Raw genomic sequence first — 24,542 nt, 5'->3', positions numbered from 1 at the left:
TGTAAAAAACATAGTTTATCCAAGTTTGCAGGGTGAATAGCAGTGATGATGCAATGTCAGGCTTTTCCTCTCTCCTTCTTGAAATGCTGGCAGACACAATGGGGGTTTTGATGACTCTCATCGTGTAGTTCTGTCGATTTAATGTATCTTTGTTAATCTGTTTTATAGGTCCCTGTAGATGGAATGTAATACAGCCGAAGCCTTTTCATCCAACGGATTAATGCCTGCATTATCATTTCTGCAATAAAACAGAAAGTTAAGTGGTGGAGGCCACAGACACCTCAAAGCTGGATTCCACAATTCGACATTAAGTGCTGGAGTTTTTGTTACTCTGCTGCAGGAAAGCCTTTGCCAATGCTTACAAGGAACTGCTTATCTCTGCTTCTCTGGGTCCTGTTTGATGGAGGCCTCCTAACACCACTCCAGCCACAGCCACAACAGACTTTAGCCACAGAACCAACAGAAAATGTTATCCATCTGCCCGGGCGGCGATCACATTTCCAACGAGTTAAACGTGGCTGGGTATGGAATCAATTTTTTGTGCTGGAGGAGTACATGGGCTCCGAGCCTCAGTATGTGGGAAAGGTAATGGCGTGTTTCTTTTGACAACCCCTTGATAGCAAGGGGGATTATGCATTGTGTATTGTGTGTGGATGTTTTGCACAGGAGTTGAACAAACCAGTGCCTAGAACACTGGAATTGAAATCCAAGAGACCTGGTTTCTCTTCCTGACTCAGTGGCCTGGGTAAGCTTTGGAATATCCTTTAATCACCCTTTACCTCAATGCTCCCTGGTTATTTCAAGGAGATTAGTATATATTTTGTTCTTCTTCTTTTTTTTTTTTTACTTTAACATTCTTTGCTAACGACATAAAGTTAAAATGTAAAGTGTCATTAATTAAAAGTGTTTTTACTGCACACTGTTGCTCACGGACATTCTAGAACTGTTTACCAATAAGAGACGGAGGAAAAAATCCCCAGGCGTAGTTATTCCGAACTGCTGTTGATACTCTTGAACAACCAGGATGTCTCCCTTCCCCTTCCCCTTAAAAACATGACATACCATTTGAAATGTGGTTTTGAAGTATTTGACCTGGCTTGCTTATACTTTATAAATAATTTATTGGTTATATGTTTTGCAAGCTATTTATGAAGCTATTTATGGCCAAAGTGATACATGTTGGAACCCAAGAACATACACCTCAATCTTCAACACAGCATATCATTTTTAAATTTTATTGTAAGCTCATAAAAATTTATCTTTTTTTTTTCACAAAATAATGAATGGCAACTCTTCATTTCAGTACATTCATGCTTTACTGCTATTTTCCTTACATAAAATGTTTGGCCCATGTCTAGAATGGATATAATTTATGAATGCCAGCAAAAAAAAACATTTTTTCCCGAAAAATGAATATTTTATTTTTATTTTGTTAGTTAACCATTTTTAAATCTTCTAAAAGATTTTGCCATCGATTTAATAGAAACATACATGCTTGAAAACAAGACAGAACATATATGCTTAAAGAGAGTTTAGAATAAATCCAAGGACAGGAATGGAAAAGTATAGTAGGGGGAGTATTAGGAAACTGACCTAGAAGACTGTATGTATTGCACATTCCAGGCCTCAGAGCTTTCTGGAAGCCTAAGCTAATGAGAAACTTGATGGGTCATGATTCCAGTGGTAGGTCAAAGGAAGCAAATCCATTCAAGATTTAAATAATTTGCACTACATTTTTGGAATTTACCTTTTAGAAATGTATTTAAAGAATATTGAATAATACAGTGGAAAAGGTCTACAAATAGAACCTTTGTTGAAAATGAACACATAGCCAGGGTTTCCCTGAGGCATATGGGGCCTCAGGCAAATATTTTCTATCTCTATATAAAATTTGAGTCATGCCAAGTCTGTCTTTGAGTACCATTCTGGCAGCCCAATTTTTCTTGATTTTTGTCAAAAAGATACTATGTCATTAGCCGAGGCAATCTCCTTGACAGACCACCTACTAGGAATCAGAGCCTGGCCAAATGGCCCTGGGATCTATGGTATTGGCTCCGGAGCTCCACAGGGCATCTGATAAGCCGCAAAATCAAGTAGAAAGTCAGAGAATGCCTTCAAGGGGAGAAATGGACACTATGGCCCAAGGAGTTCCGGCACAGCCCATGGCACCTCACCCAGATGGCACTGCTGCCCACAAATAGACTTGGAAAAAAGAGAGGTCTCAGAAAAATTTTGAAGAAAATACTCCAAAACATGGAAGCCCCCCCAATATTACTGTACATTGCTTTTGCTTCTATGATTCCTAAGATCGTGAAATACAATAACCTCTATGGTGAGATGATTTCACGTTCTGGCACACTTGTTTCTTATGAATTAATGAAATATAAGAATCAAGTTTTGAAATCTAAGACAAATGGGTGGGTAGTGTAGCTCTAAAACTTTGCCTCAGGGGTATTAATATTCTCAACTCTGCTTATGATGGAAACTAGACATCCCATTGAGGTTCCCGGCAAGTGTATAATGAGAAAGTCTTCTCTCTCGTTTTGATTGAAGCAGATTCATAGCCTTTAGTTGCCTGAATCCAAAGTGAGAAGATTGTTTGTTGAAAATTTAATGAAACCAACTTTTATTCTATCTTACATAGAGTAGCACTTCACCCAGGAGTTGCATACCCAAGTTTTGTTTGATACCCTGGAATCATACCTTTGTAATTGCTACTAGTATAGTATAGAATGGTAGAGTATAGAATGCATCCAATTCATTTAAAAGATAAATTAGTATTTATGCACCGATTTTAAAGGAGTGTAACTAAGATCTAACTATCATTAAATTAAAACAATCATTATTTTCAGTCACACATTTGTAGCGTGTGATGAAAACCTGTGGCTTTCTCACAATGTATGTTCCTAATGCAAATGAAGCAATAGTAGCCATGGTTTCCTTTCCACATGGAAACTATTTAAAGTTTAATTAAGTTTGTCTTGATGAGTCTAGTTGTGGGAATAATAATATGATAACATCGGGAGCAATTCAAGCCATTACACGTATGTGTGTAAACATATATAAATATATTTATGCTTCTGCTCTTTTTAGAAGGTCATTGAGACAGTTCGCAGAAAAGTAAAATATTATAAATAATATAGATCTCAAGGCTGAGGAAGAAGGCAAATGCAAAAGTGCCAAGTATAGTGGTCATAGTGGATCAGTAAAATAACACTGAACTACTATAATTGAGCTGCAAATTTCATTTTATGTGCTTTTTTTTTTTTTGCAGCACCAGCATCTCTGGGAAACATTAATTTGTACAGTTCCTATTACAGAAAGTTCCACTTATTGGGAAGAAAAATCTATGTCCCTAGCTTCTAATCTAAAAGAATTTATGCGTCTGGAAATGTATAGTCAGGATCCTGAATGGCTTAGTGGACGTTAGCATCAACAATGGTTACATTTAAAAAGAACTGATGTTAATGTTGACACTCTTTCAAGAAAGACCACACTGTGGTATTGCTTAAGATGAATATGACTGGACTTTACATACAAAGAAATCACAAAGGTGTCCAGAGGTAAAGCCAATGATTTTCTCAAATAGACATTTTGGATTTACTACAATACCTGGAAAAGTGTAAGACACTATATTGCATAGTAACACAGAAATTAATCTGATCAGCAAAAACTAACTCAGGTGCTGTCAATTGCTCAAAGTTCCCAATGAAAGCAAAACAAAAACAAAACAAAACAAAAAACATATTATTTAAGACACACACAACGTATACTACACATACTCGTAGAGTAAGCTGGACGCTTACACCAACATATATAACTGTGTGCCTGTGCCTTTGCCTTTGAGTATGTTATATCATCGCCTCGAAGCTGTGTATCAAGAAAACGGTGCCCAATTATCCGCAAAGAATAATTTAGGAAATTGAGTTGTCATTTCAGATGATCTTCGCGAGCAGTGATTCTTAAATTTAAATTATTTAAAACGGCAAAAAGATTAAAAGTGGAAACATATATAAACTCGAATTCTGGAGGTATCTGTTTATTCAACATCTCGTTGCTGAGAATGCATTACAATTTGAGAAAGCATTAAAGCTGGTAGGGATCAATCTAATGAGAAAGGTCCCTAGGTTACATTTATAATTGGTAAGCTTTATTACTGAGTGCTTACTTTGGGCACTGTTTTAATTGTTTTGCATACATACAATGAGGTAATTCTCAAAAGCACCATGGAGAAGAATTCTGGTTGCCCCATTTCACCTATCAGAAAACTGAGATACAGAAAAGTCAGCTAACTGTCCCAGGGCCCAATAGGCAGGGAATGTTGAAACTAGGGTTTCAAGACAGGTAGCTTAGCCCCATTGCACCAGAAAATACCACAGTTCATTATCTTATGAGGGCATTGCGAGCTAACGATAATTTTGATACTGTTGAAAGCACTGTAATGGAAATCCTATTAGGGATGGTGGAGACAAAGGCAAGTCTATGACTATGTCCAGAAGATAGAGGACTTTAAGGAAGCCTTCACAGATGAGGGAGCACCTGAGATGTGTCTTAAAGGATGACTCCATTTCTTCAGAAGAGAAAGTCTGAGGGAAAGTTTTATAAGCACTGAGGCTTGAAAATTCAAGGTGAGGCTTAGATAACCATATTTCAATATCGTCAGAGAAGGTGAAGCCAACCATTTGGAGTAGGTAAAGAGAGAAGGTATTAGAGAGGCTCAATTTTGATACCAAGATCAGCATTATTTTATTTATTTATTTATTTATTTATTTATTTATTTATTTATTTATTTATAAATTGAGGTAGAGTCGATATGTAACATATTCGTTTCAGGTGTACAATATAATGATTCGATATTTGCATTGAAGCTGGATGCTTCATCTTTGACTTGCAAGATGGTCACCACAGTGAGTCTAGTTAACAGCTGTCACCATGCATCATTTCAACTATTTTTTTTCTTTTGGTTAGGACTTTTGAGATTTACTCGCTTGGCAACTTTCAAATATTCTGTAGGGTACTATTAGTGATAGCCCCATCTTGTATATCACAGTACTCTTTGTTCTTTTTATTTTTTTATTTTTTATTTTTTATTTTTTTTACTCTTTTTTTTTTTTTTTTTTTTTTTTTACTTTGTTCTTAAAGGTGTTGTGATCCACAAATAGTCTTGGTGGGGGATTTGCATGGACAGAATTGCCGTTGTAGAATGAGCTCTCAGTGTGCCATTTACAAGACTCACTGGAGGTGGAGGGACAGCCTTGAAGACAAGCACATACCAGAGAAGGTTACAGTAGGCTTGTCTAGGAAACAATGAAGAGAAGGGGATATTAGAGTTGAAAGTTTGAAAGGAAGGCAGATTATAAAACATTTCAAGATCTGTCCTTCATAGGGATATAAAGGATGAGACAAAACATTGATGGATAATTGCATGTAGAGAATGAAAGAGCAAGAGAAGTGAAATAAGTGACTGAGATTTCTGACTCTCGTTCACTCGTATCTGGTATAGATCTGGGGCTAGAGTAAGAAACAAAATGATCACTGATAGACATTATGTACCCAAAGTTATTTTAGTTTTATTTTAGTTTTTAAGGTTTATTTGACAGAGAGAGAGAGAGAGAGAGAGAGAGAGAGAGAGAGAGAGAGCATGCAGGAAGAGGGGGAGAGGGAGAAGGAGAGAGAAAGAGAGAAAATTCTCCAGCAGACTCCCTGCTGAGCAGGGAGCCGGACACATGGGGCTCTGGGTCCTGAGATCATGACCGGAGCCAAAATCAAGAGTTGGTCACTTAATTGACTGAGCCACCCAGGCACCTCTCCAAGGTACTTAGACGTATCCAGGTGAAGTATCTCATAGATATTTAGACATGTTAATCTAGAGTTCACAAAAGAAGCCTATGGTAGAGATACAGGTAGAAGAGTAATTGGTAATACAGGTGGTAGTAAAAAATCACATAAATGGGTAACCCTCTAGGAAAAAATACAGAGAAGGTATGTGAACCCTGGCTTCTAACTGAAAGGCAAGCAAAGAAGAATTAGGCATATCTATTTAATAAGAAGCAAAGCACAAATATTAAATAGTGCGATGGAAAACAAACTAAAGAATAAAGTTTTGGGGAGTAAGAAATGGCAAACAGATGTTGAAATGCACAGGTCTAATTAAGTACTGACTGAAAATGCCTCTACTGGTTTTGTCAGTGAGCCAGAGGTGACCTTTGTCAACATGGTTTTAATGATTTTCTTTAGACCTTAAAGAAAGAAGAAAGGATTGCATACAGCCAATAGATTCCAAAAGTATGGTCGAAAGAGTCTGATCTATGCCCTCTTTATATGCCTGGTGCGATCTGATTGGCATTCTATTAGTTGGGGGTCTCCAGATAAACAAGGCCAACAGCAGATGTGTGTGTACATGCATGTGCCTGTGTAGATATGGGAGAGGCAGAGAGCGAGAGATGCTTATTTTTAAGAAATTGCCCCCATCCCCCCATGATAGTGGAGATTCAAGTCCAAAATCTGCAGGGTAGGCCGGCAAGCAATAGAATCTCCTTTCGTTTCTTCTTTTTGTAACTACATGCAGAATATAGTTTTGCATTAGTAAAATAAAGAATAATAAGAAAAAAAGTAAGAAGAGATAGCATGACAGTTTATTAAAATAGATCTAATTGTATGGCAAAAATAATTTGTCCATCCAGAATTTCTTCTAAACTAACACAAATAAATAAATAAATAAATAATGAACTAACACAATATTAAATATATATAACATATATTTTATATATTAACTTTAGTTGACTATATATAGTTAATATAAATATATAGATATTTTATTTGCTTCTACCATATATATCATATATATGTATATATGTATATATACATATGTACATATATATATACATGCTAACATGATACTAGGATGATTTTTTTATTCCTGTATATAACCCTCTCCACCCAATAAAAATATAAAATTATAGTGTAATGTTATAGTAACACACTTAAAACATGTTTTCATGACTCAACATTTTATCTATCTATCATCTATTATCTATCTATCTGGCTCATGAGTCATGTAACTGCTGCTGCTGCCTCTTTTTCTTCTTTTTTTGTCCTGTAGCTTTTTGAGAAGCCTATAAAGTAGTTTTCATGGTCCAGTTCACTCCTAAAATTTGAGCTTTTTTTTTTTAAGGTTTCATTTATTTATTCATGAGAGACACAGAGATTGAGGCAGAGACATAAGCAGAGGGAGAAGCAGGTTCCCTGCAGGGGGTCCGATGCAGGACTCGATCCCAGGACCCCGGGATCACAACCTGAGCCAAAGGCAGACGCCTAACCGCTGAGCCACCCAGGTGTCCCTAAAATAGGAGCTTTTGATATCAGAGTAATTCTTGTTCATTTGAGAGTCACAGTTCATAATACCAACACAATCTTTTTTTTTTTTTCCAATGCAATCTTTAAACAAAATGGAATGCATCCTCTTGACTTCTGCCTCACTTACATACCTGAGAACCTTACAGTGTATTCAAGTGCTCGAAATCAAGGTCTCATTTCTAATCCATTCTGCTGTCAAATGGCTTACCCTTGATACTAATCAAAGCATCATTAGCTACCTGCTTTTTCTGTAGCAAATAAACCAGAAGGAGCCATTCTCACTCTCCTTTAAAGACTTTTTGGGTAAACTTGATATTTTGTTCCACGTATTGGCCCTTGAACATATCCCTCGTTTTATAGTTTCTCTCAAACAAGGAAGCTGCGTTTGAAGGAGTCCTCTTGGACACGATTAGATAGCAATACATGAGAAGGAAAATTGACACAGGATCTGAACAAATAAATAACACGATATACTAAAGTTCTTATCAAACAGTTAACGCCCATGGTGTGTCAGTTCTCTCTCCTTTACAATTTATTTTATTTGCTTCTAGCATACTAGTTGCTTCATAATAGCTGTGCCATGAAGGTTTAATTTGTTTACTTGAGTCGAATTGGCAGGACCTTGAATGAAATCCAAGGATCTCTAAATCGACATATGAATCCCTACAGACAGCATTTCAAAAACAGCATGGACAGCAGGAAGATTGGAGACTCCCTTTTATTCTTTCCTTCTCCTCTCGTCTCCCTGCTGTTTTTCCACCCTACCTCTAATTCCCTTCCCATCCTTCTGTGTCTCCCAACCAATATTTTGTACTATCTGTGGATGTTGCTTGACTACAGCTACTTGAAAGCTAGGATAAAGAGTTAGGAGACTTTGATTCCCATTTCAGATCTTAGAATAATGATCCACATGAAACTACTTAAGCACACGTGTGTCCATTCACCTGACGAATAATATAGGGGGACATCACGTACTCAGATTGGAATTTCATCAGACATATCTTAGATGCATTTGTCACAAGCTTTGCGATACAGTTCGTTGTGCGTGCATGTGTGTATATGTTTAGAAAATTTTCTCTATAAGATACTAGTTGGATTTGGAGGAAAATTTTCTCTATAAAATACTAGTTGGATTTGGGGGAACAGTGCTTTCTGTGGCTAACATTGATGAACCCCTACAGCTTGCATATTATATCAGGTGACAAAAGTTAGGACCCAGTGGAATGATCGGAGAAGTACCTGGAAAGGCCACCTGTATGAACATCACAGAAAAATAGGGACTATGGAGTGATCTGAATAATAAAGATGCTGGATTTCATGTTCTCCTCTTCTAACGGCATTGAGTTTGTGAATATATGTCACAGTTATGCCACTCAAACATACACTTGAAGTATAAATGGATTATTTTGACACACTTTTAGCATAATATATATGTATGTGAGACTCATTCCTCTTTCTTAACTCTGAAAAAGAAGAAACCACTGTCATAAAAAGTACCATCTATATATACTTCATTGTTCGTGAGGCACCACATAATTCACTTCTACTGACATTTAGTCAATACAAATAACATATGAAATTACTATGATAAAAGCGTATCTTTTCTACTCCTGAATTTCCCATTGAGATTGTGTAAAGGGGATTTTCCATATAGCAGTGTAACACGTTGTAGTAGACTTTTAATGCAAACTTACACTCATAATTAAAGCATGCTGTTGCCTTTTGTTGTTGTTGTTGTTGCTGTTTTACATCAACCATTAAGAACTGTTAGTCTCCTACAGTTTCATGACTGTTGGAAGAAAACTTGAGATGACTGGGTCAGAGATAAGGACCCTACGGCTCCCAGCACAGCAAGCAGCATGAGCATCTGCTTAGTGACTCAGTTCCCATTGCCCCAAGTACCATATGGGCAAAGAGAGACCCAGATGGATGCGAGCACATTCAGTGGGTTGCATTTATGGAGAGGAAGCCTGCTAATGCTTGCCCCATTGGGAGGGAGACATTATCTATATTTTACTGGGTAGGGGAAGCATGTCTGCCCTTTGTTTTGGAGGGAGACCCTATCTCAACTTTTCAAAGTTATCTGCTATGCATGCATTCTTGAAAATATAGTCTTGAAGAAAGGACGTTTAGTGCTTTCTGTGCAAGGCCTGCAGGGTTGAGAGAGACGATGAAGAATTGTCTCCCCATGCTTGTCGTGTGTTACCTTACTAAAGTGACACCGTGTAATGTGGTGACATAGTGAAGTTAAAAACAATTTAAAATACTTGAGCAAGCTAACTGAATTGCTTCACAGGTAGTCAAATGATGGCTCCTTCCCTTTCCACCTCTGTCTCTCTCAATCTCTCTTTTTCTCTCTCTTCTCTCTCTCTCTCTTAAGCTACTTAGAAAAAGAAAATCATTCCTCTCAGAGCTTGTATTCTCTTTCATTCTGAAGCCAGACTTAGAATTATAAATATAAGGAAGGGGTAGGACTCAAGTCTAATTCTGGCTCTTATCGATGTTAATCTCACAAATTAACTCTCTTCTCAGTAAGTAGTAACCTTTGCAGTATACTTATGTAGTTTTCCTATCTAGATGATAGAAAATGACGTATTTTTCAGCCACTGGTATGATAAATTGGGAGATAGCCTCGTAATTACACTGATAGTCTCACTCCTTGATTAAAATGTCTGAATGACTTTCTATCACAAACAGTGATTTATGATGATAGAAAGTGGAGAGTTACATAGAATTAAATTTCTTTTTATTTGACAAAGTATTCAGTGCTACTAATTTTTGGAATGACCTGAGATAGTTTGGAATGATTTACAGGATGTTATGGTATTTTCAGCCGTTTATTACAAAGAACTTCAGATTGTAATCCATAATGTTGTTTTCAAAGTGCTGGGCGTTAAAAGAGGATGATGATATTTTCCTATGATGTATAAAAGGCTCTAAATACAATTCTCTGTTGAGCAGACATAGAAACTAAACAAGGAATTGATAGTATGGAAAGATGGAATTGGAGTTGTATCAACCATGTCAGGTACCGTTTTGACTTTTGAAGTCATCCCCAAAGGACTGGTGTTGTAGCTTTAAAAAGCAAAATCAGTCAACCAATCAATAATAATGATAATAATAATAAATTAAAACACAAGGAAAAATGTACTTTGAAAATAAAGCTGGTTAATAAGAAATGGTTCAAAACAGGGGTGTCTGGATGGCTCAATCAGTTAAGAGTCTGCCTTGGGCTCAGATCATGATCCCAGGGTCCTGGAATCAAGCCCCACATCTGGCTTCCTGCTCAGTGGGGAGTCTGCTTCTCTCTCTGCCCCTCCACCTTCCCTCCTTCTCCCCTGCTTGTGCTCTCTCTCTCCTCAAATTAAAAAGAAATCTTAAAAAAAAATGATTCAAAGCACAACTCTGCAGTATTTTTTTTTGCTTTGTATAAACTATTTTGAGCATCAAATAGGGAAAAAAATACATATATATATATATATATATATATATATATATATATATATATATATTTTACTATCCACTACATGATTATGATCAGAAAAATTTTTAAAAATCTCTATGCCCAACATGAGGCTCGAACTCACAACCTTGAGATCGAGTCCCATGCTCCACAGACTGGCCCAGCCGGGGACCCCAGAACATCTTTTGTTTCACAACTGTCTACAAATTAGAACACTGAGCGTTTTCCTTAAAGCTACAGTTGTGTTCATGTAGTGCCAAAGAACCACATAGAAACTAGCAATAGTTAATTTTTTTTCAAATAATTGGAAAATCATGTTTATATTAACAATCAGAGCTTCTTAACCCTTATAAGTAATGCCTAACTATAAAACTGCAGTTGAAAATAAAAGTGAGATCAAGGTAACCTAAGGTAAAGATGATGTTTTTGGGGGACGCCTGGATGGCTCAGTGGTTGAGCCTCTGCCTTTGGCTCAGGGTGTGATCCTGGATCCTGGGATCAAATTCTACATCAGTTTCCCTGCAGGGGGCCTGCTTCTGCCTCTGCTTGTGTCTCAGCCTCTCTATGTCTCTCATATAAAAATACATAAAATCTTTTAAAAAATATATTTTTCCCTCTCTCCCACCTCCTTCTCCCCTCCCTCTCTCCTTCCTTTCCTTCCTTCCTTCCCTCCTCCTGCCTTTTCTTCTTTTCTTCCTGAGAGCTATCTTCCTTCCTCCTTCATTCCTTCCTCTTCCTTCCTTCCTTCCTTCCTCCTTATTTTAATTTAGGTAGAGTGGACACACAAAGTCACATTAGTTGCAGGTGTACAGCATAGTGATTCAGCATCTCTATGCATTATGCTATGTTCACCACAAGTGTGGCTACTGTTATCACCAAACAACACTATTCCAACGTCATTGGCTATAATCCCTATGTTGTGCCTTTTATTCTCGTAACTTACTCTTTCCGTAACTGGAAACCTGTATCTCCCACACCCCTTTACCCTTTTTGCCCGCCCCCCATCCCCTTCCCTCTGGCAACCATCAGTTATCTATATTTGTAAGTCTCATCCTGCTTTTGGTTTCATTCAGTTGTTTTGTTTCTTAAGTTCCACATATGGTTGAAATCAAATGGTATTTGTCTTTCTATTGTCGCAAATGTCAAGAGCTCATCCTTTTTATGTCTGCTTCATATTCTCTCCCTCTCTCTCTCTTTCTCTCCACACATACCACATCTTCTTCATCTGTTCATCTATCGATGGAAACTTAGGTTGTTTCCATATGTTGGCTATTATATCATAAATAATGGTAAATATATGTACAAAAATACAGTAGACTTAAAGATAGCACCATTAAAGACTTCCAAGATTTTCTAAACATTTTTTTTCAAATGCCAAAGAATCACTGCAAGGGACATATTTTGTTATAAATTTTTGCATGTCCCTTGGCTCCTCAGAGGAAGCAGAGCTGTGAGTGACACATTTGACCACTTCACAGCCTTTAATCAAGTGGAACTTCATTATTGCTCCATGAATCAGCAAGGCTCTGTCTTCATTGTTTGGGGAAGGGAGTAGTAGAATGTGGAGAAGATAGAAGAAAGCCATTTTAGTGTACAGTGATGATGAAAGATATCTATGTCCCCAATTTTTCCTTGTCCGATTTAACATGCTTCTTCAGAACCCACCCCCTTCCCTGATGCCATTGCTCTATTTTTCCTGGAAAAAAAAGTATCAGACTTTTGATACTAAGTCTGGTTAAGGAATCTTAATTACACTTTTTTCCCCCTTTACTATTGATGAGTACCTTTGCTTTGAAAGTGCTTCCCTAGTTAGTGGCTGTCCCTGTTCATGCTATCCTTTATTTCAAGGTCAGGGAGTTCTAGAGAACTGTTTTGTGTAATAAGGAAAAACTTTAGATCTGGGATTGTCAAACTATGGCTTTGCGAGCAAACCCAGCCTGTTGCCTGTTTTTGTAAATAAAGTTTCATGGGAACACAGCCGTGCTCATTTGTTTATATCCTGTCTATAGCTTTTCTCACACATAATAGCAAGGTTGAAAAGTTAGGGCAGAAACTGTATAGCTCACCAAACCTGACATACTTACCATCTGGCTCTTTATAGAAAAAAATGTGTTGACCCTGATTTAGGTAATTACATTTGACACAACAAGAACTCTACCTGGATTCAAGCCATTCATTTGTGGACACTCAGAACTGCTTTCTCAGCCCGGTCTCAGAAAGATTCAGGGTTCTCAGACACAAAGGCTAGTTGCCAGAAATGGGTCTCCTGAGAGAGAATCATAAGCAGGTGCTGTGAAGGAATCATGGGCTCTTTGTGGTTTGGAATAGCCTCACTGCCTTAGTATTCTCATCTATAAAGTATGAATGATATGGAAAGGAAAATAATAAAGTTGTGTAGATTACTTAATCCACATACGGGACAGTATAGGTAGATTCCCAGCCAAGGGGCATTAATATTTACTCTGCTACCCTCATTCCACAGGGTTTCTTCTTTTTCCCCCTCAGTGCAGAAATTAGAATATTTCTGGATGGAATGTAGGGATTTGGGCTTCATGAAAAGTGTCTAATCAGAATCTATGTTTTCACTCCTTGGAACAAGAGAATCATGCAGGAAGAATCTTTCATATTCTATTAAGTAAGATATAGACTCCCATTTCCATGGTAACTCCTTAATTCCCCAAGAATTTCCAAGCACCACAAGTATGCCCGAGTCCCAAGCTCTCGTTGCTTTATCCAAGTGTCTCCATGTGTCTGGAGCAACAGTGTCCCATCCCCTTGGACAATAGTCACAGAAAGTGGGGAGATTATTATTGAAATTCATTAAGCTCACAGAGTCCAGAGCACAAGGATGCTTGTCATAAAGCACAGATGAAACAAGTTCATTCAAAGTTAACAACGTATTGGGAAAGTCAAGTAAAAATAAAATATATTCATGAGAACAAATGAATAAAATCAAGGCCACGGAGACTTATACTACACTAAAGATTAAATAAATGTTAATATTCCTAGTGAAGAAAAATAATTTAAGGACTTATTTAAAAGGCTGTTTTATTCTCTCTGGTTAAAGATTTGTTAGGTATAATAGCTGCCCCCTTTGTATTCATTACAATAAATAATTACAAGTGAATTTTATGATTTATGTAAATTTTAAAATCATGCATTTCGTGAAAGAAATCTAGATCTCCTATTTTAGAATGGCAGTGTTTAGGTTCAAAGCTTAGGAGTATTAGTTATGACATATACTTTTATCAATACGTACAAACATGCACTCATTAATTTGTCAAGATTATTTCTAGTTTTTGCCTATCGTGATTGGATTGTTCTGTAACACAATCTTTGATTAAGTATCAAACTCTAGTTATTATATGGGGCACTGAATATATTTAAGAAATAATTATTTAATTTCTTTTACTAGTCAATCTGTTCTGAAGGATAGTCTTACGTGTACTTCTAGAGTAATGCCTTTATTAATGACTATGAATACATACTACTGTGTGAAATTTTTTTGGATCAAGCATTGATCAAGAGCGGCTATTAATAACTTAGTAACTGAGTAGGGAACTATTCCAGTTCAGTTAAGTGAAATAATTACTTACAGAAAAATACTTATGTATGCTCTCCATACGTGATGCTTCCTGAGTGAAAAATTTGGAAAGAACAAAGAAGGTACAGATAAATAGATAAGAGCTGGGATTGTGAAAATTTTAGCATGAGTAAAATGTGATAGATAGAGGCCAGAGTGGAAATTGTCAGGAATAAAAAATACAGGCTTCAGTATACTCCCCTTAAGTACTAGGTTTCAAAAATCTAGACCTACAAAATGTGATGACTCTTACTTGCTATTTTGAGATTATAAGAAAACAAGGCTCCACGTACCAGTTGACTGGGATGTCCAGTTCTTTCCCATGTGGCTCACACACATCATGAGTCACTCCCCCGGGCAGCTGCTTCTGCAGGGAGTGACGGGCAGGCTGCAATGATATCTTCATCCCAGGATGATCAGGCCTTGCAATGCAGGGCTCTGCTGACTCTCCAAGGCCAGGGCTTCTCCTCCTGAGGCAAAGCAATAATCCGGGAGGTTTATTTCGGGTTATGCCCAATGTCAGAGTAAAATCACTAATAGCACCCATTTTTACTTTCAAAAATGTTCCTGTTGGATGACGAATTATAGGCCTACCTCGGTGTGTACATCTTTTAGACAACTGCCTGAGTCTCAAAGGCTACGACCCCATTGTTATGGCTCTATTAAATCACACACATGCACACAGCTATTTTGCCTGGGGCATGCCCATTGCAGTTGATTGGCAGAGGTCTCAAATCAGCTGTTTTCTGGGCCTAAAATAACATCATCCTCCCTTGGCCTACTATTGGTTTTGACACAGAACTTTCCTGACGATCATGGTGATTTTCCTCTTAGGGGCGCCTGTTATTCTTATGACCATTTAGTTCTGATGAAGGATTTTCACACATTGGACACACTTAATCAAATGACTAGCCTCCACATTACTCCTAGAAAATTATTCTGTGTTTGGTTTTTTTTATAAACTTTCAGATGAAACAGATAACTGGAAGAAAAGCTCAGTCTAAGTTTAACAGTCAGTATTGGCTAAGACTTGGGCAGATCCTGCCAAACCAAAATGTCTTGCTAGAAAACTTTGCCCTCACATCAGTGGGGAATTTCTGTACCATATAACTGTGTAGCTAACGTACACCATCTACTCATTCTTTCTAGAACTAAGAAAAAGTTTGGTCAAAAGATAAATCCTAGCCTTCTTCTGGGAAAGCAGAAACCAACTGGAAAGTTCTTTGTTGAAATTTTTCTAGTTTAAAGTATGTAAATATCAAAACCCTGCCAGATACCCAGGAATATTGTGGTGGGAGATCATTTGACTCTAAGTCCCTGGTTTCCTCCAGCTCTGAGTTCTCTTCAACTTTTATACAATTTGAGTAGATGATGTTAGATTAAGAGATATCAAGTGCAGGTGGCAAGTCTAGAATTTTTTTTTTTTTTAAGAGTAGGCTTTCTGGTGTTTAGCAAGTGACCTATATTATAGCTTTGAGGTCAAGTACAAAGGAAGCTGAAAAAGCATCCTCGACCTAGGTCTATAGTTTTTGCAAAAATTACATTATGATAGATGAGCATGACCAAGGAAAGGGCAAGAATTTTTAAAATAACAAGTTCTAGCCCTATAGATTCCTAACCCAATTTGATTATCCTGTTGCTCTCAGAAAATATTCCAGCTTCTGAGAAATAGCACAAGATAATTTCTAATAGAAGTGGAAACTTACTCTTACTGGCTGCAAAATAGTAATTCTGGTGTTAAAGAGCTAAGAATCAAGGCACCTGGGTGGCATCTGACATTTGACTTTGCCTCCTGTTGTGATCTCATAGTTCTGGGATTGAGTCTTGAGTTGGGCTCTGTGCTCAGCATGGAGTCTGCTTGAGATTCTTTCTCCCTGTTCCTCAGCCTTTCCTGCTCATTCTCACTCTCTCTCCTCTAAAATAAAATTTAAAAATCTTTAAAAAAGAGAGATAGAAGGACTTAGACTTTGTAGACTATGGCTTTGATTCAAGGCTTAGCAGTGTTAAGAATGGGATACATTTGAGAACTCATGTGAGGTTATGGGCTAATAGAGTCCATGTACTATCACCCTATTGAGTGTTATATAGGTGAGATATACTATTAACGGTAATTACACTCATCATTTCATGTTTTCTGCTTTCTATATGGAAAGTATTCAGGAATTATTCATCATTAATTCTCTCTCTTACCCAAGAGGGGAATAGTGTTGTTTTCTACGCACTGAGGATAAGAAAGTGGAAGTGAAGGTCAGTCATTTGTCACAGGTAAACTTACAAAATTGGAGAGCTGGGATCTGAAAGTAGGTGTCCTTGACTATAAAACCGGAATAGCAGTCACTGTGGTAGAGGGGAGGTGTGTCTGCCGGTCAGACATTTGACATTTGACAGTGTTTAAAATGCTTTCTGACACAGAAAGCATGTTAACCAGGAGTAAAGCAAGCTCCCAAATGAAACCAGGCTCTTGCGAAAAGCCCTGGGAAGGCACGTAGCATCACACATATTATTCATTCTCATGATGTCACTTTCCAGGAGATAAAGAGATGCTGTTGAATGGGCTGTAACTTAAGACATATGTTAATTCAGTCCCTGAAGAAGGACATCACAATTACTCAATTATTGGATAAGGAACATCCAAGGGAGTTTATGTTTCAGTGGAAATGAAGAGCTTTGGAGCAAGGCTTGTAAGGCACCACTCATTTTTTTCTAGACAAATCAGAAATGCAGAGTGGTACTTCAGATAGTCTTCATTTATCTGGGATGATTTTTTTAAATAAGAGAATTCTCATATTTCTTAATTGAAAAACAAACTAAACAATATAACCATTGAATAAATAAATGTACTAGAGATCAGAAAACCTTCTTCAAATGTCTCCTTTAAAATGATGATGCAAGTATAAAACATTTTGCTATGCAAATATTGGATGGCAAAATATACAGATATATTTCTAAGAGGTTTTGAGCTCTGTTTTGAATAGTCCCCTGGTTAGAACTTATGCTGTTAATTTTTTATGGGGTTTTTCTGTATACGCATGTGACAGAGTGTTTTAAAAGCTAATTCTCATGCTCCAACAAACTTTAAGATAAGTTTAACAAATGTAATAAATGTTTATTAAGAGATTTCACAAAGCTGTACAAAGAAGTTATGTGGAAAATACTACACATATATACTGTCTGTCAAAACAAGTTTTGAATACAACGTATTGGTTGCTAAGGAAAAACAAATCTTGCAAATCAAAACAAAATCAGTAAAATTTGTTTATTTTCTTAAAGCAAAGTGGTGAAACAGGCAAGCAAAAAAAAAATAGCCTCAATGTGTGTATGCAAAAAAAAAAAAAAAGAAAAAAGAAAAAGTCAAAATTAAACTTCAGGTCTGCACCTATTCACAACTGGCTGTGTGCCTTTGTGAATAGAAGGAAGGCCAGAAGGAGGTAGGGTGGGCTGTCATAGATGAATGATTCCCAAGAAAATATTCACCAACAATGGCTGAAAGAAGATAATCACACATAGTTTTAGGTTGCCAGTTGTGTTTATTGAAGTGAAACCAATGAATCGTAAAATAAAACAACAAAAGTCCTGTTCCTTCATTGTCGTGAGGATATGTGGGAATGATGTTGCCGAGATATACTTTAAACAAGACTAGGAGAGCTGAAAAAATCAAAGCAAAATAAAATTTAATAGATAGCATTGTTGATTTTTACTTGTGCTTTGCCTGTGCAGAGCGAAGTGCTGAGGATGCTTCACGCATCACTTCCTTTACTCCTCACAAGATTTTCAACCACGGGGCTAGGAAATGTATGAAGCTGTGACCCACATGTTTAAATCCCAGAGCAGAGCTGCAGTTAAAAGAAAATATTCCATATGATAAGATAAAATTTCATAGTATTCAAATCCTTTATTTTCTGTTTTTGGAGACAATGACCAAAACACATACGCCCCCAAAGTAATATATACATATTTTAAGTCTGACAAATTTCTCTCTAAAATCATCTGTATACTTTTCCTGAAATATCTCTTTTTGGGCCACACCCTTCTCAATGTCTGAGAAATGTTTTGCAGTTCTTGTTCTCTTCCACTAAGTCCTCTCACCCTCGTTTAGTCTAATTAGGCATCACAAATGCCCAAGAAGTAGTTTCTTATTTCGGGATCAAATGTAAAGATGAAGGGCAGAGAAATGAGTGAAGTGATCCAGACCAGCATCATCTTTGGAGGCTAATCGAGGAAAAGGTTGGAAACTCTTCTACTCTAATAACTTATACCTTGTCACATGTGTATTATTATCACACAGATGACAAAACAACACTTAGAGAAATGATGTAGGGTAGCCAAGTTACACTGCTTTTGTAAGTGGAATACAGCAGTCAGGGATAAGTCCCCCGCCTTTTTGAAATGAGCCATATTGATTTGGTCTATCTAACAATAACAACAACACATGACAACAACCAGAAAGTTGACATAGAATCATCTCTATCTTCCCAGTTGTGTATTCTTTATATACTGTGTATAGTGTGTATAGTGATATTGGATAATTCTTTATAGAATAAAAATATTATATTTCAAAGATGGTAACTCAGTAAGTTCAAAAAAAGATTATTGCTTCGAATATAGATGGGTTGACTTTGTGATAGTAAAGTAAAATAGTAACTAGTCTTAATTATTGTGTGTCCTATATAATAAGCTCAGGGTTAGAGAATTCAAATAATACCATGAGGGAGGCAGTGGGAGGGTCCCTCCAGGTGGATCCGTCATCAGGAGGAGTCATCCATGTCTCTGCAAGTTGTCAGATTTTAGTCTATCTCTTCTTACGTAAAGTGGGAGTCATGTGGGGTTTATCACAGTTATATGGAGTAACTGTTATAAGAAGAAGAAAAGCAGACTTTCTGATTCCTGCCTGAAGGAGCATGAGTAGGTCTTGGGTTAGAATATGGGCATCTACATTTTGAACAAGAAACCCTCATGAATCAGATTTAGATGTCATGATAATCAAACGTTGAGAGACTTTGCCGTACAGTTCAAAAAGGACAGTAGTGATAAAATTTTCTCTTATATGTTAATTTTAAGATCAGTGCACATGGGGCAGATGCAGATCTCCCGATATTAGTGGTTTAATGGTTGCCCTCTCAACAGGGAATTTTCGTTTCCAAATCGTCAGCTTTTTCCGAAATTCTCCATGGGAAACAAAGTCTTGAGAACAGACTGTAATTTCCTCAATTGCTCGTAATGTACTACAGAGAAGAGTTTGCAATTGTCACAGTAATCCAATACCAAGTTAATTCCAGGTGTGTGCAGCTTAAAAGGGTGATAACTGGATTGCAGATGGACTGACATAGTAAGTAGAAAATACAGATAATGGTTGTGTAGGAGTGTTTCCTGCTGAGATGTACCATAGAAAGTTTAACTCAATCTTTCTGTTAGAAACAACACTGTTAGCCAGTAAATTACTAAATTTGTGAAATTTATCTAAGCAGATATGTGTGCACGTGTACTGTGTGCATCAGGCTGTATTTTAGACATTGGACACAGTGGCTGGAGTTCACATTCAAACATGTTTGAAATTCTAGAAGCACAATACTAAATGCTGAAAATTAGTATATGAACCTAGGTTACTGGTATGAGTGGTTCCAGAAATGAGTGGTTAATTTCGATGCAGTGGTGGAGTGGACAAGGGATTTGGAAAGGCAGGTGAGGAGGAAGAGGTTGGACAAAACCGGGTTGACTTTAAATAGTAAGTGATGGGGATCCCTGGGTGGCTCAGCGGTTTGGCGCCTGCCTTTGGCCCAGGGCGTGATCCTGGAGTCCTGGGATTGAGTCCTGGGATTGAGTCCCACGTCGGGTTCCCTGCATGGAGCCTGCTTCTCCCTCCTCCTGTGTCTCTGCCCCCCCCCCTCTCTCAGTATGTCTATCAGAAATAAATAAATAAATTAAAAAAAATAAAAATAAAACACTCTGGTTAAAATAATAAATAAATAAATAAATAAATAAATAAATAGTAAGTGATAACGGGCCTCAGTTTTTGGTAATAGGAACTGAGTATTTAAATCAACATGTGAGGGACAGGAAAGGAATGCAGATACCACAGGCCACATCTGCAAAGCAGGGGTGCATGCCTCCCTACGGACCGTTGGTGAACCTCTAAGATGTTCGGAGCATCTGAAGAAGAATAAATAAAGGGTTTAGGAAAGAAGAGAAATGATGTAAAAGTATTCTAAATGAGCCACCTCGTGAAGGATATTCCGTGCACGATAAGGCTCTTGGTTTGTGTTCTGTAGAAAACAGAGTGCATTTTCTAGATGGTTTCAAGCAAAGGAGGGAAATTATCACATTTTCATTTCAATAGACCTCTCTGGCAGCAACATAGAAGTACGTTGACTAGGCATTGAGCTAGAGGAAGGATATCCCAGGGGAGATTGGCACAGGCTTCAGGACTTAACTGGGGCAGCAGCATTTAGCACGCAGAGAAAAGAACAAATTAGAGATGTATTTTAGAATTAAAAGCAGCTGAACTTGGGCAGGGAAGAAGGAGGAGGACTCAGAATTACTAGGTGACATGATTTGGTGTGTAGTGGTGCAATGACATAAAGTTCGATCAGTAGAAATAATTTTTAAAAAATCATTTTGTAAGAGTTCCTAAATCCTGGGCCCCAGACTTGTGTGGGTGATAGATATCGGCACTAATTCTCAGCATATGTATATATCAACCCCAGCATATGTATGTATCAATACCAGCCAGGGGTATTTAATTCATAAATTTAGCAAACCAACCTAAGAATTTGTTGACAATGATTGAACCCATACTCTGTAATGAGAATTATATGCAAATTACTCTAGAGTTAATTCAAGCATAAATAAAAGCAACAAACTACAAAGTGTATACTTCATGATGTATAACTCATAAATAATGGAAAAATTATTATAGTTTCTGTTTAGAATATTAATAGATTTATCTTTCTCCTAGATATGCAGATCTTCATTGTTGCATAGACGACTGGTACCACAGTACTCTGCTGGGTTGACATTTCCTTTTTTCATGGTCCTTACTGTTAGTTGAAGAATGTTCTTGCTAATTCTGCCTGAAAGTGGTTCTGAAACTTTTATCAATATTTTCTATACAGGCTTTTAATTTTATTTGTTTGTTTTTTATGCTCTTCATATTTCAGACTCTTTGCCATGTTACCCAAAATGCTTCCTTTGGTAATACGTCCACACTCTCCTTCATTTTACTCTTATGTCTCTCTTCTATTTCTCCTTGTCTCTCTCTCTCTCTTTCTGTCCTTTCCTCTCTCCCTTCCTTCTTCCTGCCTCTTCAATTTCATACCTTAGGCATTCAGTTTTTTTCCCTCTTTGGCTGTGTTGTCCTCTCTGATTAATAGATTACTCGTTTATCAAGAAAAATTATGACTAGATTTTAAACTAAAATTATTTCTTACTATAGTAGCACCATTATAATCTTCATATGCATTAGCACCTTTTAGTGTCAAATGCCCAGTATGTAACCCAAATGCTTCCCAAAAGAGGAATGTATTGTGCCCAAACTATGAATTATGAAGAATGTACTATAACATTTTAAGCATCATTAGTAATCTCTTGACTTCTTCTTGTGTCTTCACCTCTGCTTTTCCTGGTTTTGTTTTGTTTTGTTTTTATTATATATGACTACATTCTGTTAGATCTTGTCTCTGCAAGCTGAAAACAATAAACACAGTCATTTCATCTTATATTTATTTTTACAGCCTTGTAATGAAAGAGGAAAGAGATGCCTTCCTTGCCAGATCTAGGTTTTCTCTATACCCGATGTATGGCCAATGTGTGTCCAGGGAGAATGGGGTAAAATCATTTATCTAGTCTGTGCCATATAAGTACCCCGAAAACAAGGGCATCCCAACTGGCAACCCTCCTCACAACAATATTTTCACAGAGAGGCAAATTTGAAGTCTCTCAGAGGAAGGGGATGATAGGGATGAACTTTAAAACAAAATATCCATTTTATGCTGTAACATTCTTTACCACACTAGTTATAGCTCAGGGACATTCAGTGACACTACTTCATAGACATTTATCCTGTCACCCATGAAAAGAGAAAATGCTAGAAGGATATTGAGTTGCTACAATATAATGAGATGATGAGAATAATTTTAGATATGTTGAGTTTGAGACGATGACCCATCAGAAGTTCAGTATGTTAACCAGACTTTGGATTTTGGTCAGACTTAGACATAATACACTTGGAAATCAACAGCACAGAAGGGGCAGTTAAAAACAAGTAGACTCAAACATCTGCAAATGACAGAAACTCAGCTTTGAATCTCGTTTACCTGAGTTCTTGGCACAAAGGTGTGGTAGATAGCTAGGACAAAGAGTGTGTGGACTCATCTTTCAAACTTCCATTGATACTTGCATGTAATAAGAAGACATATGGACTTGGATCAGGTTGCTGAAATGTTGGACACCACTGAGCAGAAAAATCTGTGGACTGTGCCTGAGTAGCTTATATTTGCAGGATTTAGGCTTAAGGTGGATGAGGGAGATGTCAACGAATAGTTAAGAAGGGGCCTCAATGAACAGCTGTTCCTAAAGAGACTCTCAAACATCATCTCTTCTTTGCCTTAGCATTTGAACAGGTGGGATTTCAACATTTAAGCAAGTGGATTGCCAGCACATTCTTGAATAAGCATGAGAAAAATGAGGAGATGTGCTCTAGTTTTTGGAAGATGTTTCCAAGGTGAACACTTTTCTACCTCCAAAAGTAAAAGAGAAGGTAAAGGAGAGTGAACCATAAGGAATAATTTTCTTTGAATGCAGGTAATTTTACAAATCCAGTTTCATGTGAAACTGTCTCACACGGTGGTGTTAGTATCTTTCAAACATGTGCTACTGCACCATTCCCCCCCCTTTTTTTTTAAAGATTTTACTTATTTATTCATGAGAGACACAGAGACACAGGCAGAGACACAGGCAGAGGGAGAAGCAGGCTCCATGCAGGGAGCCTGATGTGGGACTTGATCCTGGAACTCCAGGATCACGCCCTGAGCTGAAAGCAGACACCCAACCGCTAAGCCACCCAGGCGTCCCAACTATTCCCTTTTTCTTTTTTTTTTTTTTTATAAATTAATTTTTATTGGTGTTCAATTTACCAACATACAGAACAACACCCAGTGCTCATCCCGTCAAGTGTCCCCCTCCGTGCCCGTCACCCATTCACCCCCACCCCCCGCCCTCCTCCCCTTCCACCACCCCTAGTTCATTTCCCAGAGTTAGAAGTCTTTATGTTCTGTGTCCCTTTCTGGTATCTCCCACACATTTCTTCTCCCTTCCCTTATATTCCCCTTCACTATTATTCATATTCCCCAAATGAGTGAGAACATACACTGTTTGTCCTTCTCCGATTGACTTACTTCACTCAGCATAATACCCTCCAGTTCCATCCACGTTGAAGCAAATGGTGGGTATTTGTTGTTTCTAATGGCTGAGGAATATTCCATTGTATACATAAACCACATCTTCTTTTTCATACCTATTTTATCTTTTGATTATTCAGGGTAATACAGACACATTACAGATAAAACAAAAACAGACAAAAACAAAACAAAACAAAACAAAAAAACAGAGCTAAATGGCCTTCCCAAGTTTATAAAGCTAGTAACTGTTTATCAAGATGAGGATAGAAATCTTAGGATTTGGGGTTCAGAGCTCTTTCCAACTTCTCATAACTGATCTTTGCTTGGTTACTTTGGAATAACTATTGCTAAATTGTCCCAAGGCTATAAAATCAACATTTTGATTAAATAGATAATGTCCTTATCTATAAAACTTGTTACACCATGCAAATGACCACTTGTTTTTATAATTGTCCAGATTGTTGGTCTGATTATCAGTTTAGTCAGAATAGCTACACTATTTGAACAAGTAAACAGCCAATCGTTTTCTCCCTGTTGTTTATAATTCCGTGATCCTGTCTTGGCATGCTGTTATATTGACACTGGCTGGACTGCTTTCTGATACCAGTGAATTTGTTGGGTGTATTAGTTTCCTGTGGCTGCTGTAACAAATTACCATGAATTTAGTGGCTTAAAATAGTGCAAACAGTATTTTACAGTTTTGTAATTCAGAAGTCTGGCAGGCATCTCAGTCAAGGTCCTGGAAGAG

General features: G+C 37.4%; 1 protein-coding gene across 2 annotated transcripts in view; it reads left to right on the top strand.

Moving 5' to 3' along the window:
• Nucleotides 1–354: 354 nt before the first annotated feature.
• CDH12 (cadherin 12) overlaps nt 355–24,542 on the top strand; it is a 248,093-nt gene continuing 223,905 nt past the window's right edge. For both annotated transcript variants that reach the window (XM_055325524.1, XM_055325523.1), the window contains exon 1: nt 355–585. In XM_055325524.1, the coding sequence (XP_055181499.1) occupies nt 355–585 (231 nt within the window). The remainder of the gene's footprint in view (nt 586–24,542) is intronic.

This window comes from Nyctereutes procyonoides, unplaced genomic scaffold (assembly GCF_905146905.1).
Source record: "Nyctereutes procyonoides isolate TBG_1078 unplaced genomic scaffold, NYPRO_anot_genome, whole genome shotgun sequence".
Classification (NCBI taxonomy): Eukaryota; Metazoa; Chordata; class Mammalia; order Carnivora; family Canidae; genus Nyctereutes; species Nyctereutes procyonoides.
This window is presented reverse-complemented; position numbering and strand designations above follow the sequence as displayed.